General features: G+C 43.0%; 3 protein-coding genes and 1 pseudogene across 5 annotated transcripts; 1 reads left to right on the top strand and 3 right to left on the bottom strand.

The window, feature by feature from the left end:
• Positions 1–2,981: 2,981 nt before the first annotated feature.
• On the bottom strand, positions 2,982–12,373 carry LOC120691193 (outer envelope protein 64, chloroplastic-like). The gene is made up of 13 exons (XM_039974206.1): positions 11,959–12,373; positions 10,317–10,469; positions 10,007–10,131; positions 7,679–7,804; positions 7,369–7,548; positions 7,124–7,265; positions 6,475–6,634; positions 5,702–5,836; positions 4,705–4,905; positions 4,244–4,371; positions 4,060–4,111; positions 3,655–3,724; positions 2,982–3,483 (listed from the first exon to the last, which is right to left on the bottom strand). Exons 1-13 carry the CDS (start codon positions 12,165–12,167, stop codon positions 3,401–3,403), a joined length of 1,764 nt encoding a protein of 587 aa, XP_039830140.1. The 5' UTR covers positions 12,168–12,373; the 3' UTR covers positions 2,982–3,400.
• A 3,814-nt stretch (positions 12,374–16,187) lies between these two features.
• Positions 16,188–17,585, top strand: LOC120690914 (phospholipase A2 homolog 3-like). 3 transcript variants are annotated; one of them, XM_039973809.1, is made up of 4 exons: positions 16,188–16,599; positions 16,712–16,760; positions 16,826–16,978; positions 17,068–17,585. In XM_039973809.1, exons 1-4 carry the CDS (start codon positions 16,474–16,476, stop codon positions 17,238–17,240), a joined length of 501 nt encoding a protein of 166 aa, XP_039829743.1. In that variant the 5' UTR covers positions 16,188–16,473; the 3' UTR covers positions 17,241–17,585. The 3 variants fall into 3 exon arrangements, with proteins under 3 accessions (XP_039829743.1, XP_039829744.1, XP_039829745.1); XM_039973810.1 differs by having other exon boundaries at positions 16,191–16,599; positions 16,856–16,978; XM_039973811.1 differs by lacking the exon at positions 16,712–16,760 and having other exon boundaries at positions 16,191–16,599; positions 16,825–16,978.
• Positions 17,586–17,969: 384 nt separating this feature from the next.
• Positions 17,970–21,164, bottom strand: LOC120690913 (phytanoyl-CoA dioxygenase 1-like). Its single transcript, XM_039973808.1, has 9 exons — positions 21,008–21,164; positions 20,753–20,874; positions 20,426–20,483; positions 20,069–20,137; positions 19,612–19,730; positions 19,380–19,527; positions 19,140–19,284; positions 18,963–19,049; positions 17,970–18,332 (listed from the first exon to the last, which is right to left on the bottom strand). Exons 1-9 carry the CDS (start codon positions 21,060–21,062, stop codon positions 18,290–18,292), a joined length of 846 nt encoding a protein of 281 aa, XP_039829742.1. The 5' UTR covers positions 21,063–21,164; the 3' UTR covers positions 17,970–18,289.
• Positions 21,165–25,038: 3,874 nt separating this feature from the next.
• Positions 25,039–27,158, bottom strand: LOC120688704 (annotated as a pseudogene).
• Positions 27,159–27,189: the final 31 nt, after the last annotated feature.

Below are 27,189 nucleotides of genomic sequence, written 5' to 3'. Positions count from 1 at the left end.
AATTTCCAAACTTTCCATCACATCCATCACATCTCTTATCACATCGAAACATTAAATATAACAAATAATCCGTACATGGAGTACTAAATATAGTTAAATAAAAAAACTAATTGCATAGTTTTGATGTACGTTGCGAGACGAATCTTTTGAGCCTAGTTAGGTCATAGTAGGACAATATTTACCACAAATAAATGAAAAATAATATAGTGACTGATGTGACTTTTTCTCCCTCTTTTCATCTCATCTAAACACAGCCGAAAGAAGCAAAGCAGCCATTGCCATCCATGGCGTAGCCGGCTACTCCTACGTTAGCTAGCTAGGGCCGGCCTCTGCCTACCCGGCTGCAGGAGCAGAAGGAATCGAAACTGTGGAGGATGTGGGACAGTGAGAGGGCTCGCTCACATCCCGCCCTGCACTGCGTGTTTCTTTTGACGAAGAAGATCGCGCGCACACGCAATTACATCTATATTTAACAAACACGGCAATAAAGGTCTGAAGAAAAAAGAATCATGGCGACAAAGGTGCCATCGTTGCTACAGAAATGTGAACCTGATCAAGGATTTGCCAGGCGAGCCGGCGGCCAGCCTAGCCTAGTGTATAGCAGAGGACTCTGCTGGGATCGCGAAGAGACGGCCTACTTGCCGATCCCGTCATGGTAGCCGGTCCCGTCGACCGGTACGCTCACCATCGTCAGGTAAACACCGCGAGAGCTTAGTAGCTTGAACGGATCAGTTAACCGCCAATCGAAGCTGGAGAGGATTTACTAGCAGCAACGGTCAGCCGGGACAGACAGAGCGAGATAGATCCTGAAAGGCGTAGTTCTTCTTCTTCTGGTCCGGTGTGGAAGCAGAGAGAATTCAAGGACGCCGCGGGAACGCCGCAACGCCTCCTGCTCGACCGCGTCGAGATCCGTGGGTTCCGCGCACGAACGGACGCCGAGGCCGCGCACGAACGAACGCCTCCTCGCGCTCTGAACTGTGGTCACGGCGCAGTTCTGTTGATGCACGGCATCATGGTCCCGGAGCCGGATCAGAGGGGGGCTAGGCTCTAGGCTAGTGGCTGGCTGGCTGGCGAAGCGCGCGCCACCGAGAGGAGGAGCCCGTACCTAACCGCCACACGGAGCCTCCGGCGCCTCACGGGCGGGCGGGGAGGTTGGGCCCGGCCTCGTGCTCATGCTGGTCCTGTTGAGCGAGGCTGGCTGCCTCCCGGTGCGTCCCGCATGATGATGTCCGTTCACTTCAGTGGCGTCCTGGTGGTGTTCATCCGTTCAGGACTCCGGAGATGATTGTGATCGCGCAGGAGAAGTGAAATTCCATGGGTACTCATCGCTCATCCCACGGTACTGATAAAGGTCCTTTTTGCAACCCGCTGAAGAAAAAAAAAGACCATTCAACACACGTCTTATTGTGCAATGTTTTATTATTTTTTGTAAAAAAAATCTTATTTTTGTAACCGCGCTTGCTAGATGCGGAAAGTCGGACTTTCAGTACAACAGTTATCACACCGAAAAAAAAATAAAAATAAAAATAAGAGTCCTCACGACTTCGCGAACTGCCGGTGGGTTCACTTCAGTTGATACGGAACCTTTTTATCCTGAACCGCTCGTGCAACAAGGGGGGATGTTTTGATGTTTTCTGTGCTCCAGCTCCGAGAAAAAAGTGTGCCGCCCGTCGCGATCAGTCTTGTTTACACAACCACGCACGTACCGGTGCTCCGTTGGGCAGGGCGTGGTGGAAGCCGAGTCAAAGGAGCGCTCGCGCTCCTCTCAGGGTTAACCATTTCGTTTTCCGATCAAATCCCGGTGTCTAGCGGAAACGGAATTCCGTTCCGAAATTTCAGTAAATTTCGGCGAATTTCGTTGAATTTCGGTCGAAATTTGTTGAATTTTGAATTTGAAAACGAAATATACCGAAAAATACCGAAATTTCGGATCCCGGTAACTAGCGGAAACGGAAAATTTTCCGAAATTTCGGCGAAATTTCGCCGAAATTGGTAACCCTGGCTCCTCTCCACCGTGCGGTTGGCGATTGCTTTTTTTTTTTCCACTTCCAATGATAGGGAAACGCACCCGGCGCCGGTCGGCCGGTCCCGTTCACGTCGCCGTCGAGGAGCAGCGGCTGGACGGAGAGGGGGAGAGGACGCCGGCACTGCCGTGCTCGCCCCGCCCCGTGCCGGTCAAACCAGCGGCTGTTCTCGCCGCCGCCCAATGATTCCCCTCTCCTCCCAGGCACCCTGGCTAGGCGTAACGACTGTGAGCGATTAATCAGTGGTGTTCTCACAGCTGTTCGGCCGTGGTGAAACTGTAGCTTCGCTTCTCCCAGGACGGCATTGTTGGGCCTTTCGGGACGTGACAACACGGCCTCGAGCTACAACCGGCAAGGAGAGAACAGAATCTTTACACGCTGCACATTCAAGGATCGGGCCCACGCGACAAGCAACGTCCACGTCCAATTCTCCGTAGCCCCACAGTCAGTAGTTACTAGAACAAACAGGGAAACGAGCTAGGTAGGGTTGAGCCGGTAGCGCTGCTGTACATGCCCAAAGCCGACCCAACAGCCTACGCCACGTCCTGAACTCTATCGAGTATCGACCAACGACGGCGAGTCGCCCGTTCATTGCCACAGGGATTAGCCCCAGGGCCACTCGCGTCGCACGCCCATCGTCCGCACCACAGGGTGGGGGTGATCTCTTGTTAAGCAATCCATCCACGATGGACTAGGCACGCATCATCTGACGCGGACAGCCGCTACTATGCTGCAGGAAGCTCACCGGCAGCAACAAGCGAACAACCGAAACCGAAAGGGGGAAAGGGCTGAAAGGTTCGGCGGATGCATACTAGTTCAGCAGCCGGCGAAGCAACTGGGCGTCAGCACATGGCGGCCTAACAGCCTCCACGAGCGGAGCTCACCGGCGGCGGCCGTTGCCGGGGCGAGCCCTGAAAACAGCAGATCGGAACGGCAAAGCCGCATGGGTACAGGAAAAGCATATGGGGAAAAGGTTTTATTGGCAAAGCGTTTGAACAAATAATTGGAGAAGCTGATATTATACACGGTGGGGGACCGAGGACACCCGTAAAGCGCTTTTGAAGACATTGTTTACTGTGATCAACTTCCAAAAACTTGTGGTTTATTTTCTGCTTTTCCAAAACTTGGGGGGGGGGGGGGGGGGGGGATGGGAACCGGGTAAATTGACTGTAACTGACCACAGCTCTGGAAATCAGTTGCCACCAGCTGTGATGACTCGGTACCTTGTAAGAGCATAAAGCATGTGTACCAGGCTAGCAGCATCCGTCGGTTGAGCTCCAGGTACTTCGATCCCACTCCCCCGGACACGCACAACTTGTGTGTGCACAAAATCTGATGCAATCACATCATGCGGAGACAATTCACCGGATTCGTATTTATGGAAACAACTTCTTTAACCTGTTAATGGCAACACCAGCCGTCTTGTTCATCGGTTCTAGAATGAGGGCATGGTTGAAATCTGCAAATAAGCCATGTGCATTCCATCAGGTCCAGTTCATTAGATAACAAACTAAATGGCATGAATACCTCATCAGGCACCACGAGGGAATGGAAGTATTCCAGCTCATGGAAAACCAACAAATATGAACCCTTGTATTATAGGGATAAAGGGCATTAGGGCAAGACTGACCTTCAACAGCCTCCTTATAATAACCCATCATTTCCCTTGCAGTTCCTCTCCGTAAATAAGCTTTCACGATCTAAAAAGGAACATATGCATTAAAGTAAGAACATATAGCAAATATGAAAGTGACGCATAATCAACCAGATTAAAAACTATCTATTAAAAAAAAGGTTAAATCCATAAGCAGGTTTGAATACAGATTCTAGGAAAAAGATAAAATTTATGAATTCTAAAGATAAAATTTATGAATTCTAAAGATAAAATTTATGAATTCTAAAGATAAAATTTATGAATTATATCTTGTAACTCCAACTCTAATTTAGCCTATAAGGTACTATATTGTAAATACATTGGGATAACGCGCATTCTATAAAATCCAAGAACCCCCCACCCCAAGAAAAGAAGACCAACCTTTGGATCAAGATCGATGGCACTTGTGCAATCTGCCTCAGCTTGACGGTAGCTAAAAGGTCCAAAAGGTAAATCATCAATCAATTAACAAATGAGTGTTAAAAAACACGTACATGTCATATCATTAATAGATATTGAAGGAAATAGTTGCTAAATGTGTGTGTGTTGGGGGGGGGGGGCATACCTAGTGAGTTCAAGAAAGGCAGCAGCTCTGTTGCTATAGTATGTAGCCATTTTTCCGTTTAATTTGATTGCTTCCGTATAGAAATTTACCGCCTTTTGCCATTGTTTTTCCTTAAATGCAGCATTACCCTGTCAAGAAGCACAAAAAAGAATGAAAACCCAATAAGAACAAAACTAAAAAAGGAAAATTTTAACCTACTAATCCTTGAAGATAGATTTTAGTTTGCATTGCAACTTAGCGTTACTAGTCACAACTCACAACACCTGCCTGAGCATGCATAGTTATAGGTCGTATGAGAATAATAGGCATGCCCAATGCAGTAGGGTTATGCATCTGCAAAGTGAACTACCTTCAGGTTGTTCATGATACATTGAATTATCGAAGTGTTACTAGAGGATTTGCACAGGAGTTAGAAAATTAATAAGATGCATCCTACAAGCATGTGCAATAAGGAAACTCACTTTCTCTTTAGCAGCTTCAGCCGCTTCTTCATTCATTGCCTGTTTACTTGAAACATTAGATTTTGCTAGGATCTCCACCTGCTCTTGGATGGTTGCATACATTGTTTGAATGGTATCCAATAAAAAACGATCACAACCGTGCCTTGCAATGAATGAAACCGAAACAGGACACTTATCATGAGTACCCAGAGGAATCGAAACCTGAAATAATCAGCAAAACGCCTGCATTAGCACAGATCTAAAAAATGCACAAAAAAATAAGGCCATGTGCTATGCAGCTAGGTCTACGGTTGACAGTGAAGCTCATCATCTTAATCTAGACCATATGCTCCCCAAACATTCATGAAATGGTAAAAGTATGAACACATGTTCAGGGCATTATCCTTCTAAAAGCCACTACTATTTATACCAAGGTCCAAACCAAATCCTAGTAGTAGTAATATTTACAGCTCCATCACTCCAAAAGTCCTGTAACCTTCCATACATTGTTTAATTCTGTTGTTACTTGTTAGCATGGTAGTGATCGACCACAGTTTGGAATAACTTTTGTAGAACTTCCATTTAGAATTAAGTTTGCCTTATAAAGATTCATTTCCCTGGAAGATCTCTGTAAACTCAATTATTATGGCACCCCAACTTATGTTGTGTCAAGATCAAACTGATCATCACTCCAGGACTCTTTTCCCTGGCTCAACAATTCTTAGACATACTTAAGACACACTACAAACTGTTATGCACCAGAGGACACACATTACATGAGTTTATGTCCAGGTAGTAGTTGTGACTTATTTGTTCACTTATGTGTAAGTGTAATAGACATGCATGGAATGTTCAGCGTCCTTTCCAAAATGTCAATTGGAGATAAATAATTGCAACTTCATGAAGAAAAAGAAGGTTCCGCAGATCATTAGAGGAAAAGAAAAATAAGGCCATACAGTTTATGCGCTAGTAGCCCACATTTTCAGTGATAGATGGGCTATGGATAGACTGTATGTACCTGGCAACACCCTGACATACTCGCTAAAGATGAAAGGCACAATGTCTGAGAATTGTAGCTTTCAGAAGAGAGTTCCTTAGCATTAAGCTTCGGGGGGCATCCCAAAGCAGTTGGAATGACCAAAATCCCATCATCCTGTGGATTGGCACATCATCAGAAAATAAGGCATCAGTACTACACTGTTAAATACCAAGAAAGATGATAGGAAGCACATTCAGGGGTATCATCTTTTAAAAAGACTTATGAATTAGAAAACAAGAAGTGTTGATAGAAGCGCATGAGAAAGGAAATAATGCTCCATTATTCTACAGTTTGACAATAGATCAGGCAAGAAAAGTTAACTAATGATTCTTTATCCACAAAGAGAAAAATCAGTTGTTGCGCACACAGGGAGACATTATACTGAGCTGAAACAGCATATCCACAAAATTTCACCCCAAAAACCTTATTTTCTGCAATGCCCCTTTGAGTGGTCAGTTGTACATGCTTGTGAGTAAGAAAACATGGCATGTTTCAGATTCAACAGTGAACAGCTAAACAATACACATGCATGGGTATTGGGGATAAGCACCAGTATTTATAATTGAGCAAATAGTGTTTCTGATAACCATCAAAAGTTACTTTAGTGATGAAGCAATCTTGCCAGGACAACTTTATCACTGTAAGCAGCCCGTAACAAGATTTAGCCAGCATCTTTAAGTAATATTGTTAGCATAAGCTATTGCAAGTTCATGACTAGTAAATAGTTCACTATGAAATCAATCTTCCAGTACCTTAAGAAGTGCACCTAGAGCCAAGCGTGCTTTGTTTCTCACATCTTGGCAGCCGTCAATATCTGAATCACCATCCTCAGACAAATTACTGACTATGCGAGCATCCACAGCAGGCTTGACTGAGTTTATCCACTCCATATGCTGATCTTTGAATTCACACCTGGATCCATTTATGAACTAAAATTACTACACTGTATAACGCCAGCTACAGTAGGATGAAGAGGGAGCTAACCAATACACTCGGAACTGATGAGCTGAAAACTACCAGATTATTCATTAATAAAATCAAGTAATGATATATATGACAAAAGACATATGCGGTGGGTACATGAACAAGATTTGCAATCATTATGGAGAACTAGAGCATTCGCAATCTTACACCACAGCATTTCCCAAATTAGGGCCTGAAGATGGGTGCTCTAGAAGTTTTTAGAGTTTAGTTAAAATATAAACTAAATCTTAGTATTTGGATCCTAAACCTCTTCCCAAATGAACCATCACAGTTTGTGTCAAAATCTATGACCAGCTTAAACAAAGTTACTAGACTACTGCAAACCATGATTGAATAGTACAAATAATATTTCACATCGAACCATCAATCCTTATTTCTGAGCAACAACAGCATGGCTTGTGTTAGAAAGACACATACTTGTGAAGCGATCGCATGGCATTACAAAGTGCCAACAACGAAGGGAACTTTGAATCCCCTTTCTTATGCCCATTTGAAGAGTTCCTCAGGCTGGATATTTTTGAAGACAAATAATTTTCAAGATTCATACGAGTGACCTGTCCTGAGAAAATAAACAAGAAAATTGTTCACTACAAGTTAACTGCAAGAAATAATTCAAAAAACTTTAGAATTAATGAAGTAAACTGCAAGGAGTGAACACATACTTCCAAAAAGCTTCACAGATTTTGTCACCACCTGAGTAAGCCTTCTAGCAGGTACCTTCGAAAGTTCAAAGCAATCATCTGCTATGTAAAAATGTCTAGGTGGGCGAATATCAGCATAATTAAGTCCAAGAAGAAGATGCCCAACACGACGCAACACACTTGGATCCCTTGCAAACCAGCCTGTAATAGAAGAAATAAAATATTGGGGCATGAAAATTCAAAAGATTGAATCCAGAGCACAGCTCTGAAAGGGGTCAAAATATCCAAAACACATAAATTCCATACTAAGAAATATACTTCCAGCAAGTACCTATGGTGTCCAGGCTAGGCGCAACAGGAATGACACCACCACTGGAAACAACAGCATGTGAAGGCCTGAATGCCAAGACACCACAATAAGCACCTGGTATCCTTACTCCTCCTATTGAGTCAATACCTGCAAAACCATTTTTTTCTATATTATTCTCTATTAGCATTAATCAAATCAAAATGACATCGTAAGATGCAGAGTAATAATAGATCAAACATAAAAAGGTTTCGTAGGAACCAAGGCTCTAAACAACCAGATTACTAAGTTTTATTGGTTCAGGTTGGGATGACAGGTAACTTGTTTTCAGTCTATTCTGGTTAGGGATGCAAGGGGGTATCCAATGGTGATTAATTCTGATGGCATGCAATTCTAATTCTTCTTTGTAAACATTGATTCGCCAATACACCATCTTTTGTAAACATTAGTACTAGAAGTTCAAAAATAAAAAACCAGTATGAAACTACCTCTTGCCTGCTGGTATGGTATTTACCAGCGGTTAGCACCAGTTTTTGGTTCACAGGCAGGATCTTCATAAATTTTTACTTCTAAAGATCATATATTACTAATGTTGATTTGGATAATTACCACTAGAAAGGACACAGAAAAAAGAAACAAAGTGGCATCATCCCAAAGCATATACAGCAAATAAAGATTTCAAATTGTTAGTAACACAACACCAGATAACCAAGGGACAAGAAGGAATTGGCTGTGATGCATGCTTGCATGGATCGTGATGGTCAAACAACTTTAAAGAGGCTGTGGAAGACATGGTGCCGGACGTTTTTGCATACTCGATGGAACTAGTCAGTGGTCACTCGTGTCCATGAAATGCTCCATGATGGTAGGCAAAGCTTTGGATCGCCCACTTTTCTGGACATTATCATTATTGCTGCCAGGACTAAGTGTCAGTGTAATAGTACCATCTTTGGTGATGCAGCTCATCACTAAGCGATATTGCTTTAAAATCAGAATTTTCTCTCTTTAAGAGCAAAGCCTAGCTTAGGTTGCTTTATCAGATTGGCTGGGTTGCATCCTTTACAATGTCTTTCTTCCCCTTTTTTGTTTGGGATTTTCAGTCCTTGTAATGTATGTTTCTGTGGGAAACTCCCCAAAGTTTCTGATCAAAAGGAAAAAGAAATACTAACATGAAAATTAGTGGAGAAGATATGCAAGACCTTTTTGAGGAATAGATTCTTCAGACCATCTTTAGTGAACAGAATTATGTGACCACATCATACATAAAATGGTATGCAATGTGAGAACTATTATGCTCTTTCTTGGATGGGACTGGAAAGACGTGCAACAAGGGCTTTGTTTCAAATACTGAAATTATCGGTACCTTTATCAAAAGCTTATGATTTTGGGTGAACTGGTTGGTGCACCAAACACAATATGGACCAGAAGCCAAAAGGCCAAGTTTGAAACTTGTCTAAGGTAATTTTAAGAAAATAAATAAATTGCTGTCCATGCTATAGGCCTGTGGAGCCTAGATGTGAGAGGGACGTTAGGCCCTCCACAATGTTGGTCCAGAGTGATGCTAGAACATGAGAGAGGACATATAAGCATCACTGTCTACACTGCAACGTGCGATGCTAACACCAAGAAAAGTTGGAGCGGTGCCTGTTGAAGCACCAATGCTTGCTCAGTAAAAAAAAGTTAAAAGTACACGCAGCAAGCAGCAAGAATCCTACAGCCACACATCCAGCCATCTTCACTGTTTTGTTTTCATTTTTTCACTATTTGGTGGGTCCTACCAGTAGAGCTTGAGAAGAGCTTCACACTGCGACGTATGAAAGTGATGCCAAACTATTTAACCTGGGCCCATGTTTTATTTTGGGCATCACTCCACATTGTGGAGGGCCTTAAAGTATGGTTGTAGAGGCATATCCGCACCGTGCATGAAGGAATAGCAAAGATCAGGATCGGTGTGTTACTCCAAAGCAGTTCTGGTAAAATTAAGAGATTTTAGGTGAACTAGCTGGTGCACCAAACTCAATATTGACCTGAAGCCAAAACAAAGTTTGAAACTTGTCTAAGGTGATTCTAAGAAAATAAATATATTGCTGCAGGCCATAGGTCTGTGGAGCCTAGATGTGAGAGGCCCGTTAAAGTATGATTGTAGATTTTTAGGGGCTTATAGGGCTGAGCATGAAGGAATGGCAAAATCACAGTATCAGGATCAGGATCCATGTGTTACTCAGAAGCAGTTATTCTGGTAGAATTAAGATACACTAAGAAGGCCAGTAATAAGAGAGCTGCAGATAAGAAAGCACAATGCACGCACTAGCTGTCCAACAATTCTACAAATAACGAAAAGAAAAGGCTCACCCAGGGCAAAATCTACCATTCCACCAGCAACTGCAACAGCCGATCCGCTTGAGCATCCACCTGGTACTCGATCCAGAGCAGCAGGATTTGTTGGTGTATCAAAATGCTTATTCTCTCCATGGATACTGAAGAAGTCATGTGCATTAAGTCAAACGCACAACAGGCAAATTAAAACTAAAAAAAATAAATCTAGCAAATTTGAAGAACATTTGCTGTCATTATGATATGTACGAAAAATTAGAAGCAGCAAGAGACAAGGAGAATCCAGCTACTATGAACAAACGTCCAGGAAAAATCTTTTATGTTTTACCTGTATGCCATCTCGTCAATAACAGTTTTCCCAACACAAACAGCACCACCATCAACAAGAGCTGAAACCACTGGAGATGTTTGTGTCTCTGCATCATGTGTCTTTGCCCATTCAAGACTGCCGAAACTTGTAATATAACCACTGACATGCAATCTGCAAATCATCAAAGAAGATATTTATGCTCAAGGGTAAATAATGCAAGATGCAGCAACATTACAACTATACTAATGATCTGCCAATTCTCAGTTCCAGAAATCATGATATTAACTATTTTTATGTAACAATTTGAAAGGAAAAAAATCTGATATCTGGATTGGGCAAACACTTGTATTAAATCTCTTTGACATGGTGTGTTTGCAACAACAGCAAACATTTTATCTACATTTACAGATTAAAAGTCTCCCAAAACAGCAGCAACCTTTTGATATCAGTTGAAAGAATCAGGATCTATTTTTCTTCCAAAAAATGTTATGCACATGAACACTATCAGGGAGTAGCAGAGGCAAATCAAAGAATAAAAGCGGCTGAATGCAACTCAGCAAAACCAATGAGGTAAATTCCATCAAACATCTATTTTTTAGTGCATAAAAACATGCCACGCTGATATATATTAGATATTTATATTTAGAAATGCATCAGTGAAGACAGTGAAGGGCAATATATCTAATGAGGGGCGGACCCAACAGGGCAGCAGGAAGGGGAGGGAAGGGAATAGTAATTCTTAATAACACACAGTCCCTACAGTGCACCAGAAATAGTTGACCATGGCAATTGTCGCGCTACAGACAGAGTAGTGACAACAAATACAAACAACAACAACAACATAGCCTTTTTTCCCAAGCAAGTTGGGGTAGGGTAGAGATGAAACCCGAAAGAAATAAGTTCAAGGTTCAGGCACATTGATAGCTAGTCTCCAAGCGCTCCTATCCAAAGCTATCTCTTTAGAGATATTCCAATCCAATAGATGTTTGTAACCCTTCATCAAACTGACACCAAGTCATGATCCAACTAACAATTTAATGCCATGGACAAGCTAAGGGAAATATTTCACGAAGAGGGTAACTTGCTCATCATGATGACAACGATTTGAAACTGAAATACTAGTAACCAGAGTGAGCAAGCCCCAAACTGCTTTCTCATGCTTCACGCAGAACTTCACCTCACTATAACGTGTTCTGTGCTATTGACCATGCCTAGTTTTATGGCAGGTAATTGCAAAACCCATCATCAAGTGAGCTCAATTCTATTCATGTTCCTTTGCAGTCCCTTGTCTTGGCATCAGGAAAGTTATGCGTGAAGCTGTCTGTTGTGAAGCTGCAAAAACATATTCACTTTTGCAAAGCAAACGAAGATGCACGATCATGTTTCATTGCAATAGATAAGAGCAAAAGTATGCAATATTTCGATGTGAATGGCATCCAAATCATGCCAAGTGAATTTGTGGCGCCCTAGCGCAGTTCCAATGAAAAATCCCACAACGCACAACATCAGACCTGATATTGATTATCGATACAATGCCAATATAATCCAAGTGAATCAAATTACCAATCATGCAGCTCTACAAAGCTTCCCACTAATCCAAATCAGATGCTAAATCATATAATTAGCTAAACACGATGGTTCGGGGGGCTCGAGAGCTTACGCGTCAGCGATGGCAAAGCAGAGACCGGTGAGTGGGTGGGGCGCCTGCGGCGGCGGAGGCTGCGGCGGCGGGAGGAGCTCGAGGCGGGCGATGAAGGCCCCGTGGTCGGGGCGCGCGGGGCGCCTCAGCTTCCGCGCCGCCAGCAGAACCCCGGCGATGCCGAGTCCGAGGAGCACCCATAGGTTGGAGGCGGCCCCCGAGGACGCCATGGGCGACAGGGGAGCGGGCTCGTCTGCTCCGCGCGGGGGAAGAGGAATTCGAGGGCTAGGGTTTTAGCGCGGCGCAGAGGAGGGCGAGGCCGCGAGGGACGGCGAGGGGTGGAACTTGGAAGGGGAGGCGAGGCGGCGTGGGAAGAGGAGTTCGCGTGGGGGTATCATACAGCGGGCGTTTGGCTTGCCAGACCTAAATACCAGCCGAGGAAAAGAAACTTATAATCGTTAATTCGTTATATACTGATGAGATTGAACTGGAAATTACGTAGAGTACAGCTCAAAGAACTCTGCACTTGCATTAAAAATGTCTTTGTGATCACAAGCGTAAATTAATTTTAGGGTAAATTTTACTGGCAGTCCTTAAACTTGTCCTGAGGTCTCGTCCTGGTCCTTAAACTTACTTTGAGTTCTCATCCCAGTTCTCATACTCACATAATTGCTTGTAAACTATTCCACACTCTAAAAAAAATCATATATTTACAAAATATTTAGAAACTTTTTACGAATGTTTCAAACTTTTAGGATTTCAAATCAAGTTCTAATCTCACTCAAAATTGATAAAGAAAATTCATGAGCCATCATCTTGGATACAATATTTGTTGATTTCTGGAGTTGCCATTTAATACCTTTATTTAATAGTTGATTTTACTTTTAAGAGTAAAATAATATTACAATCATTTATCCTTTGTCCTTTGCTCTAAAAAAACCTAAAGAGAATCACAAAAAGTAATTCAAATCTAGATTAATTAAAGACTTCGATATTTCACAATAAATTTTGGATCCACTTTTTGTGAGAATCAAACTTGATTTGAAATCCAAATAAGTTTAAAACAATTCGCAGAAGTTTTCTCTAAATAAATAATGCATTTTAGAAGCATATGGACCAAGATAAGAGTGTAGGACAAGTTTAAGGACTAGGATAGAATATGGGACAAGTTTACACACCGTTATGTGCATTAAGAGAGTATGAGGACTGGGATTAGAACTCAAGATAAGTTTAATGATGTGTATTTTAAGAGTCCAGGATGAAAATTTGGGACAAGTTTATAGACCACCAATGAAATTTACTCTATGTTATGTATCTGTTAACTAAAAGCTTTCAAAGATGAATGAGACACTCTAATGCCTACTCACTACTAAATGATCTTTTCTCTAAAGCCAAAAAAAATCTGTTAATATCGAGAAAACAGCAATCAACCATCAATGTATCCTTTTTCTCATTGCCCTTAAACCCATTGGATCCTTAGGGTGTGTTTAGTTGGTGAAAAAGTTTGGATTTTGGTAATGTAGCACATTTTGTTGTTACTTGACAAATAATGTCTAATTATAGACTAATTAGGCTTAAAAGATTCAGCTTGTGTTAATCAGTTAGACTGTGTAATTAGTTATTTTTTGAACTACATTTAAAGCCCCATGCATGTGTCTGAAGATTCAATGTGACGGGTAATGTGCAAAAATTTTTGAGAACTAAACAGGATCTTATTTGAAATTCTGCCATGAAGTATCTGCCAACTGTAAGCATATCCTGCGTGCCAAAGTCGCTGATCACATTTCACATGATGCATCTAGCAAGTCTTCATTCCTTTTCTCCGTCATTATCGTGGGCTGGGGGGAATCAAATACTTGAGTTTATTGTCCGGCGTGTTAAGCTGAACTTGTAATATACCGTTTGAAATTTTGTCTATAAAAGTATAGTGTATAAAAAAAACTGATTTGAACATTTTCTTTTTTGAAAGTTGGGGGGAAAAGTTTAATGTTTAAGGCCCTAATCTGTCCACGCAGACAACAACTTCTGGATAAGCTGTTTATACTTGTATAAAAGTTATAAAAAAGCATTTTATCGTAGTAACAGCAAACTTGTATAAAGCACGTAAAAATTCTCAAAGCAGTTTGTTTCCTTTCTTGTCCTCGTGGAAACTAAAACAATATTCCTGTTTATTTTTTCTTCGACATTGATTACCCCAACAAACTTCTTTACTTGCACCAATGGTTCACTAGCGTGCTAATCAAGTTTTCACATCCATCATTTAGAGTACTGTGAGAGCATGAAGTGAGCAACTACAACCAAGCATGAATTTTTGTACCATCAAATGGAGTACTTCGATTGTTTGTTCTCCAGCCTTCGTATTTGCCCCCGGGGACCAATGTTATCCATTAGAGAGACTGTTTCTTTAAAAATCGCTGAAAATCCAAGGGCCGCTAGTAGACATAGCTCCGAAAATAATGAAAAATGTGCAGCATGCCAGCATCGTCATGAAACACAGTGCAAGATCGATGCCTCGTGTAATCGTTTCAATCGAATGCTCTTCAAAGTCTCCTACTTTTGGCATACTAATTTATATACTCGATGGTACTGTTATTTACTTTCTATTTCTAGCTTCGAAAGAGCAAATCATTGCACTTCATTAATTTGTTTGTTTTCTACTTTTAGGTTCTGTTTGTTTCGGTTCGCCGGTGTAGGCAAGACTGCATAAGTTCATGAGATAAGCTCTAATGATCCGTACTCCGTAAGACTTCTTTCTCATGTCTCTCAAATGATCTGAGAATTCCAATGATGTATGGTCCCAAATGGTCGCCAGTTCTTCTCTCTTTCCAAAAATTACTCTTCATTTTGGAGATCCAATAGCAGATAGATCAGGAAACAACGTGAACACGTACAGGGGGAGGGGGAGAGAGAAAGAACAACACTTTTGCTCTAGTTCCGAAAATTCTGAATAATAATATGTCATCTTTCAGAACTTGCCATTATCAAACACATCCACACCCTTGGACACAAGTATCAACAGCTTGATGGTGTCCTCGCACAAAAGGAAGAACCCTGCGCACCCATCCGTCCCACGACAAGGTGAGCTCGAGCACACAAGAAACACACGAGAAAGAAAGGAAGCAAAGAAGAAGGGCACGGGCGGCGGCGGCGACGAGCCGGTCGGGCCTGTTTGACTGCGGCGACGATGGTGGTGCTCGTGGAGGAATTCCACGGGCAGACGCTGAAGCGGAAGCTCCGGGTTCTCGCTCTCCTGCCGCGCGACCATTGCTGCGAGGAACACGCTCGCCAGCAAGACGTTGGGAACATGAGCTCGAACCCGGCCCAATGCTAGCGCCACCACCGCCGAACGTCGAACTGGCACGGACTCAGCGCACTCACCGGCAGGGACCACTCGTTCGGCGGGTACCCGGTTGATAGTCAACGAATTAGCCTGATCAAAATCTTCACAGAATCGATCACGAATTCTCCGTCGAACTCTTCCTGAACGACAGTGCGATTCCAGTAGTGGTGCTTCCCACATTCGAGATGCCGTGTCTGCTTCCCGTGCGGAGCAGCAGCCGGGCTAGAGCGATTCGCCAAGCGTGGGTGAGCGGTGGCTCGATGAAGGGAGAGGAGACGAGCTCAGGAGCAACCCTGCTCTGGTACTATCGATAAAGTTGAGAAAATGTTTCAAGCCATCAGAAACTGAAGAGTAAACTTTTCAAGGATCCCTAGACGTTTTAGATTTTTGTCACTAATATTTGGGCATAAGATCACTTTATTATTACTACTGGATAATCGATCTTTATACAAATTACATGTTCATCTACTAGTAGCCTTGATCTCTCATCTCTCCTCCTAGGCTCCTTACTACACTAGCGTCAGATGTTTCTTCAACCGTTAGATGCCACCCTCGTCCCTCCCACCTCCTTGCTTGTCACTCGCACATGGCAACAGGCGCACAGCAATAGCAGATCGACGACGGGAGCATGCATGCGCGGCCGACTGCGAGACCAGAATCCTAACTAAAATAAGTCCCGGCCCGTGAACGCAACAAAACGTTTTATTCTCCCGGCGAAAAGAACCATCCCAAAGAGAGCAGCGGCGACCCATCCCACCGTTTCAGCGCAGGCCGCGCTGGCTCAGCCGGTGGTGCATGCACAGGGCACAGCACACAGCGCGCGCGGCGTCTCTTGTCCCCGCCGTGCGCTGTCACTGGCGCGCCCGTGAGCTAGCCAACAAGGCCCGGGGCGGTCACGGGACGAATACAACCAAGCGCGCGCGCGCGCCACGCCACCGCACCCCATCTTTTCTTCGCTCACCTTCCCCGCTCCTGCCCGTCTTCCCTTCCCGATCTCCAGTCTTCTCCCCTCAAAATCAGCGCCAGCCCCAGCCGCAGCTGCAGTCGGGATCAGTTCGCTGCCCCTAGCTAGATAACCTCGCTCGCCTGCCTCGCCGAGGACGACGGCGCGCGGCCGCGGCGTCACGAGACTCGGAAAGCCGCGCGGCGCGAACATCTTTTTTTTCTAGGAGAGGTGGTTTTGCGAGAGGAAGAGGATGGCGCGCGGCAGCTCCTGGCGGCTCGCGGTGGCCGGCGTCCTCGTCGCCGTCTGCGCGGCGGCCGCCCTCGCGCCGCCCGCCGCCGCGCTCGACATCGGCATCCAGTCCGCCGGCGACGGCGCGGTACGTACACGCAGACCAAACTAACCATGGATTAATTAGGAGCACGCGCTACCATAATTACCTCTCGTTAATCGTGCTCGCTCCTTGATTTGATCCGCGCGCGTACGTGCAGAGCAAGCAGCAGGCGTGCAGCCGCACGTGCGAGTCGGACCACTGCACGAGTACGTACTACCAGTCTACCACCACAATTCCCTATATTAATTACCCAGCTTATTACTCGACTAGGCTAAGAGCGTTCGACGGCTGATCTGCACAGCGCCGCCGTTCCTGCGCTACGGCAAGTACTGCGGCATCCTCTACAGCGGCTGCCCCGGCGAGGCGCCGTGCGACGCGCTGGACGCCTGCTGCATGCACCACGACAACTGCGTCCAGGCGAGGAGTGCGTTCAGCTGCTTGCCACACTTACCTTCTTTCCATCAATGGAAATCAACTCAACTCAATAACGACACGCGCATGTGTATGCTGCAGAGGACTACCTGAGCACGGGGTGCAACGAGGCGCTGCTGGACTGCCTGGCGAGGCTGCGGGAGGGCACGTCCACGTTCGAGGGCAACAAGTGCATGATCGACGAGGTCATCGACGTGATCTCGCTCGTCATCGAGGCCGCCGTCGTCGCCGGCAGGGTGCTGCACAAGCCGTAGCGCGCGGTGGGCGTGGAGCACAGTGCTTGCTTGCGCGGTAGGTGGGTGGTACATCTTTTGCGTGCTCGGTGTAGGGTGGTGGTGGTGTTGGTGTGATGGTGTCCTGGCCGGTTGCTGGCCGGGGGCCCGACGGCCCGGGCCGCGTCGGCTCACATGGCGGCTTGCGTCGTGCGCTAGCTAGTGGCTCTCCCAGCCCGGCCAAAACTTACGACAAGCTATATGACGGGGGCAAAAAAAGAAAACTTGGATTGGGTGTTTTTGGCTCAATGTCAGCTCATCAGTGTCACTGTATTTTACTGTATAAGTATAAAGAAAGCTTGCTCGTGCTGGTTTTGGTTTTGGTAATCTGCATTCCATTACTCTGCTCAAGTGCATCAGCAACTCGCGTCGTTGAAATAGATTTATGCCGTGTCCTTTGCTCGGATCATGTGATGGCAGAACCTTGATTTGCATTGCGATCTTGGACGTGTACTGCATTATTCCATTACTTCCTTTCTTGAAAGGGCATCTGCGCCCACTGAAGTACTTAGCCGGGTGGTACACTGCTAGCCATCTCAGAGCAATGTACAGATCACGTCCACGCAACGATGTCAAGTGTGAACCGTCATTCATTCGGATGCAAACATACTGGGATTCCTTCCCTCATAGGCTCAGGTGTGGCCGAAGCTCCAAAGCTGATACGACGGCGAAGAACAAAATTAAGCAGGGCAACTGAATGAACAAGAAAACTGAAGTAAGATGGCTTCATTTTCGCATTTCCTTCGTCAAATACAGAAACATCAGCATTCAATGATCATCTGAAAAGTGACTTGTGCTGCTCGCTAATATTGATTTGGACATTTATTGCACGCTAAATATGATATCCCCATGACAACACGGTAGCAAGGAAGAGTAGTATTTACATGTTTCAAGGTGAAAGGAAAACAGCATGGCTCGGCAGGATGCCCCAATTTTATTGCAACAAACTACAAAGATAAGCGATCCACGAATCACTTGCAACAAACTTCTCTGTTTTTTACCGCACTGCTGGTGAGTGGTACCTGGTTTGGCTAAGATACATAAAGCGGTTCTGGGGCAGTTTTCCTCTGTATCCTGATAAAAAAACAAAGCAAACTTGTTAGTAAAATGAGGGAAATACAGAAACTATTGTTAGCAATCAATGTGCATCACTGTCGCGGTGTCGCCTGGATAAGAAGTACATGTTCAGCAACGCTCAGAAACTCATAGTTGCCTAATTTCATATTTAATGATGAGTGTACCATCACGTTGAAACACTACCTAATTATCCCCTGTAATAAACTCATCCAAGAGCAACATTGTAAACTCAAACAACACAATATCATTCTACCATCAGTGTCTTAGTGAGATATGCAGCAACACAAATGAACAAATGGCAGCTAGCATCCAGATCATAAATCATTTTGTTTTTTCTATGGGAGTAACCAAAGCGCTAATATGTTTTGGGTTACTGCAAAATGCAAATTATCATTCAAATGTACCAATGACAGACAATGAAGCAGTTGTCAGTAGCTTGATTTAGGTGGAAAACAGTACTGGTCATGTCCAATACAAGCTTGAAGACTGAATAAGACTTGTATATAAGCACTTCCAAATTCCAATGCTGATAGTCAATTAAGTCAAGATCTTCTAGAGCTGATGGATTTTTTTTTTTTAAAAAAGGTATTGTAAAGAAGCACTCTTCATAGTGGCTTATGAACTAACCAGTTGTCCTTGGACCATTTACATCCTTCAGTATCAACTACATGTAAGCTCAAAGCATGTCTTGACGTTGGAGAAAGATTCTCAAAGCTGTACAAGAGAAGTTAAAACATTTTATTAAAAAACTGAAACATACATCACATCTAGGAAGGAGTATAGTAATATAAAGAAGAATCCCACCTCTGATGTATAAGATCACCATGTATAACCACCAAGGCCCCTGATTTTACTTCCAGTGGCACAAATTCTTTCTGATCATATGATGGGGAAGGGCAATCAAAATGAGTACCATTTTCATCTCTGATCATTCGTCTTACCAGACCCTCTGACACAAAACATTGAAGATAACAAAACGTTAGACGGTTCCACTTTTCAAAAGAAGATTTTCGGCATAAAGCAATAATTGGGTAAAAGGCATACTTTTATGTGATCCTGGAATTGCCCAGAGGCAACCATTGTTAATTGTTGCATCTTCAAGTGCAAGCCACAAACCTGTGCATGTTCTAGGTTCCGTGTAAAGGAATGTACTATCCTGGTGTGGCACCACCTCACCACCAATACCTGGTTGCTACAGGAAAGAAAATACCCAAAGAGGGAACCAATAAATTGAATATCATGTCAAAAGAAAAAGAGTAGAGCCTGCAGAATCTACCTTGAAGATGTACATAGATTGCATAACTGCAGGCCTCTTGTAGCCTAGAGAAGTGAACAAGCTAGCGATGCTCTTCGAGAAAGAAAACTTTTTAAACACAGGGTCAAGTTCATGTAATGCTGCATATCATATAAGATGATGAAGGTCAGAAATCTAGAAGCTATATTATCTATGCATTCCTTCTTGAATGGCTTACAAAATACATCAACAACATGGAAGATAGCGACTACTGTAAAGCAGGTGAGGTTATATTGTAACTCAAAGTCACAAAGAAAATGGAACCACGGATATTTAATTCAACATAGTATAGATTACAGGAACTGCAAACAATAAAATTAAAGGCAACTCTAAAGAGGTAGGTTCAGGATAAAGATAGCATAATGGATTGGAAAGAAATGCAGCAGCTTGTTACATTATGTTTTTTCACTGAATCTGATTGCACCGTGTATATACTTACCATGCCCAACTTTATTAATTGAAAGTTCTTTTGCCTGTTTCAAGCATCCATCATCTCCATACGCCTTTTCTGTGAGTGAAATAGTGTGAAATTTAAAAATAAGGTCCTTAATCATATGACAAAACAGCAAAAAAAAAAATAGTGGAACTTCAATATCTAAGTCAAACTTTTAAAGGTTAGGATAGGAAGAAATAGAGTAATAACAGAACTACTAGTAATATAGTTACAATAGAAAAGCCTTTTTCATTTAAATAAACTAACTACGAGCTACATAACCTATAAACAGTAACAGTTCCTAGTTCACAAAGTACAATAGTGCCTCATCCCTACAAGTCAGATGCGGAATAAATCACATACCCTCAAAGAAGAAGATATTCTCCGCGCTCTTGAAGAAGTAGTCATCCTTTAACTGTGGCTGCAGTGAAAAACAATATACCACATCATCCTCAATATGGGCTAATACATTCCAATAGCTATTTACAAACTGTGACACACATAATCAGTTGGGGCTTGCAATACCAGAGATTGTAAAGCATTTGAGCAATTCAAATCTAGCAATGCAATTTTTAAAGAGACCTGAGAGCTGTATATGCTACGCCCCTATTAAGTTTGTTATATTGAGAAGGTAATCAGGGGAAGTTAGGCATTATTAGGATTCGAAACCATCCCAATCGGGGGGCGTACATGGTTCTTGGTGGAGAAGACGCTGGTATTGGCGCCGTCGAACCCGGCGACGAGCTCGGCCATGCGGTCCCGCATCTCCCGCACCTCCTCCGCGCTCGAGAACGAGTCCATCACGAGGTACCCTGGAACCGAGCAACGAGATTACGAGTTAGGGTTCCTGCTTCGATACGAGCAGCGACATTCGGCTCCGATTGCCGGGAGACCAGGAGCGCGAGGTCGAGGAAATAGGCATGAGAGAGCGGTCGGCGCGCTCACCATTGGTCTCGAAGAAGCTGAGCTGGTCGGCGGCGAGGCTACCGGCCGGCGGCATGGCGGCGGGCGGAGGCGGAGAGGAGGGGAGAAGGATGGACCGGAACAGTATAGTGACGGATACGGAACTCTTCCCCTGATTGCTAACTGCGTTTTGTTTCAAGTCTGCCGTTTTCTGTTCCCTGTGCCATTATAAAAGATTCAAATTACCTATGGTCGTATTTACTTCTATAGGATCAAGAACACCGACTAGAGGGGGGTGAATAGTCGGTTTAAAATCTAAAACCAATAACACTAGATAAATTTAATTAGTAACAAAGGAAAGCCCTATGTCAAGCTATTACTATCTCTAGATGGGTTTGCAACCTAGGGTGACAAAACACAATTCAAGCTCTAGTAAAGAAAATTGCTCAAAGTAAAAGCAAATATTAAAGAGAGCAAGAAAAGTAACCAAGCTTGACACAAGAAATTATCCCGTGGTGTCGATGACTTGCCGGTCACCCCTAATCCACGTTGAGGTGGATTCCAAGAATCAACCGCTCCCCTATCAAGAATCCTCTTGATCTTGAGCCGGCTTGAATCAAGGAACCGCTCCACACCTCGATTCCACTAGAGTTGCTCTTCACCACTCCGGTGAGGTGAGCACAAAACCTCTCACAACCGAAATCGGGGCTCCTCAACAATCTCCTTGGAGGTGCTCCACGAAATCCACTTCTCCAAGCCGTCTAGGGAGCAGGCAACTCCCAAGAGTAACAAGTTGATGACGCTTGCTTGAAGTTTCCCTAATGCCACAAAGCTCAAACTCTTGATGCAATGCACTAGGAAGCTCTCACACTCTCAAAAATGCAATCTCTAAGCAAGTGTGTGTGAGAGAGGGATGCCTTAGCTCTAATGTGTCAAGAATGCTATCCAAATGGCCAAGAGACCCACCCAATGGCCGGGCATTGGGTATATATAGACATCATTCCAAAAACTAGCCGTTACACTCTTTTCTGCGAAGTCGCGGACCGTCCGCGGTTCAAAAACCGGACTGTCCGCCGTTATAAACCAGTGAGTCAGAGTGCATTTAATGTGTGTCAGAACTAGCCGTTAACCCCTGGCGGACCGTCCGCGCCCTAGTGGCGGACCGTCCGCAGTTAAGAGTTCCAACCCACCAGAGACTAACAACGTCTCTGGAACAACTTTGAGATTAGCCTGCGGACCGTCCGCTCCTCAGAAGCGGACCGTCCGCAGTTTAACTTTTCAGCCCAAACCAGAGAAACAACCTCTCTGGTACAAATTTGAAATTAGTCGGCGGACCGTCCGCGCATCATGGCCGGACTGTCCGCCGTTCAACTTTGAAGCCCACACCAGTTAGACACCCTTTCTGGTACAAATTTGAAAAACAGTGGCGGACCGTCCGCCCACCTGGGCCGGACTGTCCGCTAGCCCACCAGAGCCTCTGCAAGCTCTCTGGAACGGGCGCGGACTGTCCGCCCCTCAGGCGCGGACTGTCCGCCGTTACTCAGTCAGCACTCGAACTTAGTCAATTTCAAATCTTTTCAAAACGCCGTTAGCCCTCATGCATGCAACTAGACATTTTGAGCAAAATGGCACTAAAGACCCGTCAAGCATGAGTACACAACCCCTCTTGATAGTACGGCTATCTATCCAACAAATCCGGTCACTTTTCATCCACTAAACGCCTTGTGACCGGTAAAACGCAAAAGCCCTATTTTATACCTTTGCCTTGAGTCCGAGCTTTGCCTATCATCTCCAAAACTCCATACGTTCACAACTAAATCTCTTTCACTCGTGGATCAATCTATACTCATTATCTCAAATGAATTCGTTAATCCACAAACCGTTGTCATTAATTACCAAAACTCGAATTAGGGGCCTAGATGCTTTCAACTTCTCAAAAAAAATTACAGTATATATCACATTAAATCTTTGGACACATATACAGAGCATTAAATACAGTTAAAAATAACTAATTATATAATTTAACTGTAAATGACGAGACGAATCTTTTAAGCTTAATTAGTCCATAATTCGCAAAACAAAGACAAATAACAACGAAAGTGCTACAGTACCAAAATCTAAATTTTTTTGCAAACTAAACATGGCCTATGTATGATTGATTCTTATTTGAAGTTTACTTGTGTGTCACTTCCATCAATTCTAAGCTAATTTGCAGCGGAAAAGACAAGTTACCCTCGGTTGCAGAATGCAGCATTCTTTTTTTGTTTTAACTATAGTACCACATTAAAATTTGATATGCCCTCAGAACCACAAGAAAATATAATATTGCAAGATAGCAAAAAAAAAAATGAACAATTGAGACAACCACGATTAATACTTAAGTAAACCACGATATGTGTCCAGAAGGATATGTAATTGTCAAAAGATCTAGCTCAATTGAACCTGTTGCAAACTCCCTGGTAAAAGAGACATTAGTATTAGTAAAGTGGTAAAAGGATAATTTTAGAAAATTAACTTACCTTAGAGAGGGTCACTAGGCACAAGAGTTGAAGTATTGGAAGTACTCTTTTGTTTCTTCGCATCAGTTACTGAGAATGATTTGTTAGCAACTAGTAATGCAGCAAACATGTTACGACAAATATCTTCTTTTTCCACTTTTTAGGTGGACCTCTGCACGATTCTAGTGTTATGATCGAGGCAAGAACAATGCAGAATTTACGAGAGCTTAACTGATAAAGCCTCTGTTCGGCTGGTCACCAGCTACAGGATTTCTTTCTCACATTCCTCCAGCTCCAGCCTGCCGAACAGTATTTTTCTCTCACACCACTCCAGCTCCAGCCTGCCGAACACGGTGAAACATAGGAACGCGCATGCAGGTCCCGTGCGATGCCCAGCCTCCCCGCATCATTGCCTCGCGAAGCCTTGCCCATCCAAACGCAGGCACCCAGACGCAGGGGCGTGCCGACCTCCCTCCTTCGCGCGAGATGCAGCGCCTCCACCCTCAATTTCTATCTAGGGTTTATCTTCAGGTGGAGAATGGGGAACGAACCAGAGAAGAGTGGATGGGCAAATGACCAGAAAGGAGACACGATGGACAAAAGAGTAATTTTAGATCCAGTTGGAAGCATCTCGATTAGAGTTTAATGGTCTGAGTGACATAAGTGGCATATTGGTAATAGAAACTTCGAACAAGAGTGTTGAGGAACCTTTCAAATTTTCGATTGTATGTAGCTAATTTGGAACTTTTATAATGTCACTTATTTTTGTTTTGAGGGCAGGCAGTATCCGAAGCTATTTTTTTTTGTCGATGTCCGAAGCGATTTGATCGTCTGGGGAAAGATGTAGCGTGGTGGCAGGTACTGGATAGACATGGAGATTTGACTCCATTATCTTGGTTAGGAAGGAATTAGTTTTAAGTTTCACCTCAAAAATAACCTGGTAAAATTTACCATACTAAATTTTAGTTTTAATCTTAAAAGCTTCTCCTTTTTTTGAAGTAATTAAAAGCTTTTCCCTGAGTTTATGGCATAAGAAATGACTCATGCTTGTGAGTTCATCATTTTGTAGTCGTCCTAATAAGCTTTTAAATAATCTAGCTTTTAATTGACAATAATGTAGCAGCCTTTTCCAATGTACTTCATACGAGGTTGAGCATATTTCTTTATTCCCCTCTGAATCCATGGCTACCTATATTGCTAGTGGGATTGAAGTTCATTTTCTGACAAAAGATGTTTTCAATTACAAGAAGAGTTCCTTTTCAAGAAGAAGAAGAAGAAGAAGAAGAAGAAGAAGAAGAAGAAGAAACTTCAGGTAGTTGAGGCATCATGTGGATCATCGTCCAACTAATGAATATTTATTTCTAAATGCATCAACGCATACACGAATTCGCAAAGAAATAAGCAACAACTTCGTCACAATGTCCAACTAAGGGGAGTATTTGCAAAGTTTAAAGTGAATGGAGAATTGAATAGGTCGACAACATTCTCATTGCAAGAAAGATAGTGAGTAAAACCATCATATAATAACTTGTTTGCTGGAAGCCTGAAAGTCCCTTCTGCTGCCACACTGCTTATTCAACTAGAAACGTAAAATGCTTCAGGGGCAGTTTTCTTTTGTATCCTGAGTACAATAAACATAGAGAAAGCTTGTCAGGAGAATGAGAAAAATCAGACCATTCACATCCTCCGATCTAAAAAAATCTCATCATGAAATAACCAGTTTCCCTTGGACCATTCACAACATTCGGTATCAACTACATGGAAAAGGAAAACGAATGCGTGTCTTGATGTTGGAGAAAGATTCTCAGCGCTATAAAAAATAAACTAAAATAAGTTACTAGATAGAAAATAAAAAGACAAATCATAGCTTGGAAACAAATATGATATAAAAATCATAACTCCACCTTTTATGTACAAGATTTCCATGTATTACCACCAAACCCACTGATTTTACTTCCAATGGTACAAATTCTTTGTGGTCATAGGACGGGACAGGGTGGTCAAAATAAGTACCATGTTCATCTTTGATCATTCATGTTTTCAGACCATCTGATGCAAAACAGTAAAAATAGCAAAATGTCACAGGGCCTAGCTTTTCAAAAGAAGAATTTTAGCATCAACTACACACATATGAAAGAAATACTTTTATGTGATCCTGGAATTGCCCATAGGCAACCATTGTTGACAATTGCATCTTGAAGTGCAAGCCACAACCTGTACATGATGGAGGTTCCGTGTGTAGGTATGTATTATCCTGATGTGGTATTGCCTCACTACCAACACCTAGTAGCTAAAAAGAAAAAACAACCAGTAAAAATAAAACAAAACAAAGTAATGAAATATTTCCTAATAATAAATTAGGATATGCAAGCTTACCTTAAAGATGTATCTAGATTGAACAATTGCAGGTCTCTTATATCCCAAAGAAGGGAGTATACTTGAAATATTATCTGAGAAAGGAAACTTTTTGAACACGGGATCATGTTCATGTAAAGCTGCATGGCAAAAATAACATGGTGAGGATTATATGTCTTAAATACTAGTATCATCTAATGCTATATTTGTTCCTTGCTGAAGATGGCATAAAAGCCCATCAATGGGATAGAAGATAATTACTGCTTTAAAAAAAAGGTAATTGTGATTATAAAACAAACTAGTTTGGACGATAGATATATAGTGCTTGCGATGCGTTAGTAACATCCAACAACCCCAGATTCGACTGTGAGCGGATTTTCAAGATTGGGTAAAGAAAAACCTGGCCACTATGCAGTGAAGTACATGGCATGTCCTAGCATCTTTGTGGCATGTCCTGATACCTAGGGTTATAAAGGTTTTTTCAGTACTGCGGATGGGTTTCACCTTACTGCAACATCCGCGGGAGGTCTTTCCCCTATGTCTGAGTCTTTTTAAAATGAAAATTGAACATACCGAAAGATATAATTTATCCAACATATCACTATTCTAGATTATATGTTCATGGCAAAATAAAATCTAAAGTTAGACAACATCAATATGAAGCTGCTGTCTTCTATAACTGTAGCCTCCGCCACCTTCGTATGTAACTACGGCCTAGATGTATAACATTAATAATTAAACAATATGTCTCCATTCCATTTATGACGAAACACTTCTAAGTTTGAAATAGAATACATAGATGAGTATGCAGCTGAATTTGTGGGAAAAGAGGTAAATATTTGTATTGTATATCGACTATTTGCATTCCCAGAACCTTAATATATACTGCTATAAAGACCAGTAGATAAACGTAGGCAAGACAGGCAGACAAGAAAGGCTTAATGGCTAGTTGTGACCGCAACGTTTGCGTACTTACCATGCCCAACCATTCTATTGAAAGTTCCTTTGGCTGCTTCAAGCATCCATGATCTCCAAATGCTTTATCTACGGATGAAATAGCAGGAACAAGTAAGGCCGTCAAACTTCCCGAAATCAAAACATCCTCAATGAGAAAACATCAATCTCGAGAAATGGCATAGCAATACCAAAGCTAGCAATTAAACTAAATGTATTAGTACTAATATAATAGTAGAAAATCCCTCTCATCCCGTTTTTATGAACTAACAAAACAAAGGAACCGTAACTCATTCCTACAAGTCAAATAGAGAGGAAAAAAAGATCTGATACCCTCATAGAAGAATGAGATGTTCTCGGCGCTGTTAGAGGTAGTCATCCACCATTTCCATCCGCTGCAAGAAAAGATTAAGATAC

The sequence above is a fragment of the Panicum virgatum genome, chromosome 9N (genome assembly GCF_016808335.1).
Source record: "Panicum virgatum strain AP13 chromosome 9N, P.virgatum_v5, whole genome shotgun sequence".
NCBI lineage: Eukaryota > Viridiplantae > Streptophyta > Magnoliopsida > Poales > Poaceae > Panicum > Panicum virgatum.
The sequence above is the reverse complement of the archived record's forward strand: the minus strand, read 5'-3'. Positions and strand labels throughout refer to the sequence as shown.

Coding starts and splice junctions, on each gene's coding strand:
- LOC120690913 (XM_039973808.1), bottom strand. CDS start 21,062: ATGCCGCCGGCCGGTAGCCTCGCCGCCGACCAGCTCAGCTTCTTCGAG. Junction 20,875..21,007: donor CAGCTTCTTCGAGACCAATG/GTGAGCGCGCCG, acceptor GCTCGGTTCCAG/GGTACCTCGTGATGGACTCG. Junction 20,138..20,425: donor GAATATCTTCTTCTTTGAGG/GTATGTGATTTA, acceptor TTTCACTCACAG/AAAAGGCGTATGGAGATGAT.
- LOC120690914 (XM_039973809.1), top strand. CDS start 16,474: ATGGCGCGCGGCAGCTCCTGGCGGCTCGCGGTGGCCGGCGTCCTCGTC. Junction 16,600..16,711: donor AGTCCGCCGGCGACGGCGCG/GTACGTACACGC, acceptor GCGTACGTGCAG/AGCAAGCAGCAGGCGTGCAG. Junction 16,979..17,067: donor CAACTGCGTCCAGGCGAGGA/GTGCGTTCAGCT, acceptor TGTATGCTGCAG/AGGACTACCTGAGCACGGGG.
- LOC120691193 (XM_039974206.1), bottom strand. CDS start 12,167: ATGGCGTCCTCGGGGGCCGCCTCCAACCTATGGGTGCTCCTCGGACTC. Junction 5,837..6,474: donor CTCTAGGTGCACTTCTTAAG/GTACTGGAAGAT, acceptor GCCAATCCACAG/GATGATGGGATTTTGGTCAT. Junction 3,725..4,059: donor CCATCGATCTTGATCCAAAG/GTTGGTCTTCTT, acceptor GTTCCTTTTTAG/ATCGTGAAAGCTTATTTACG.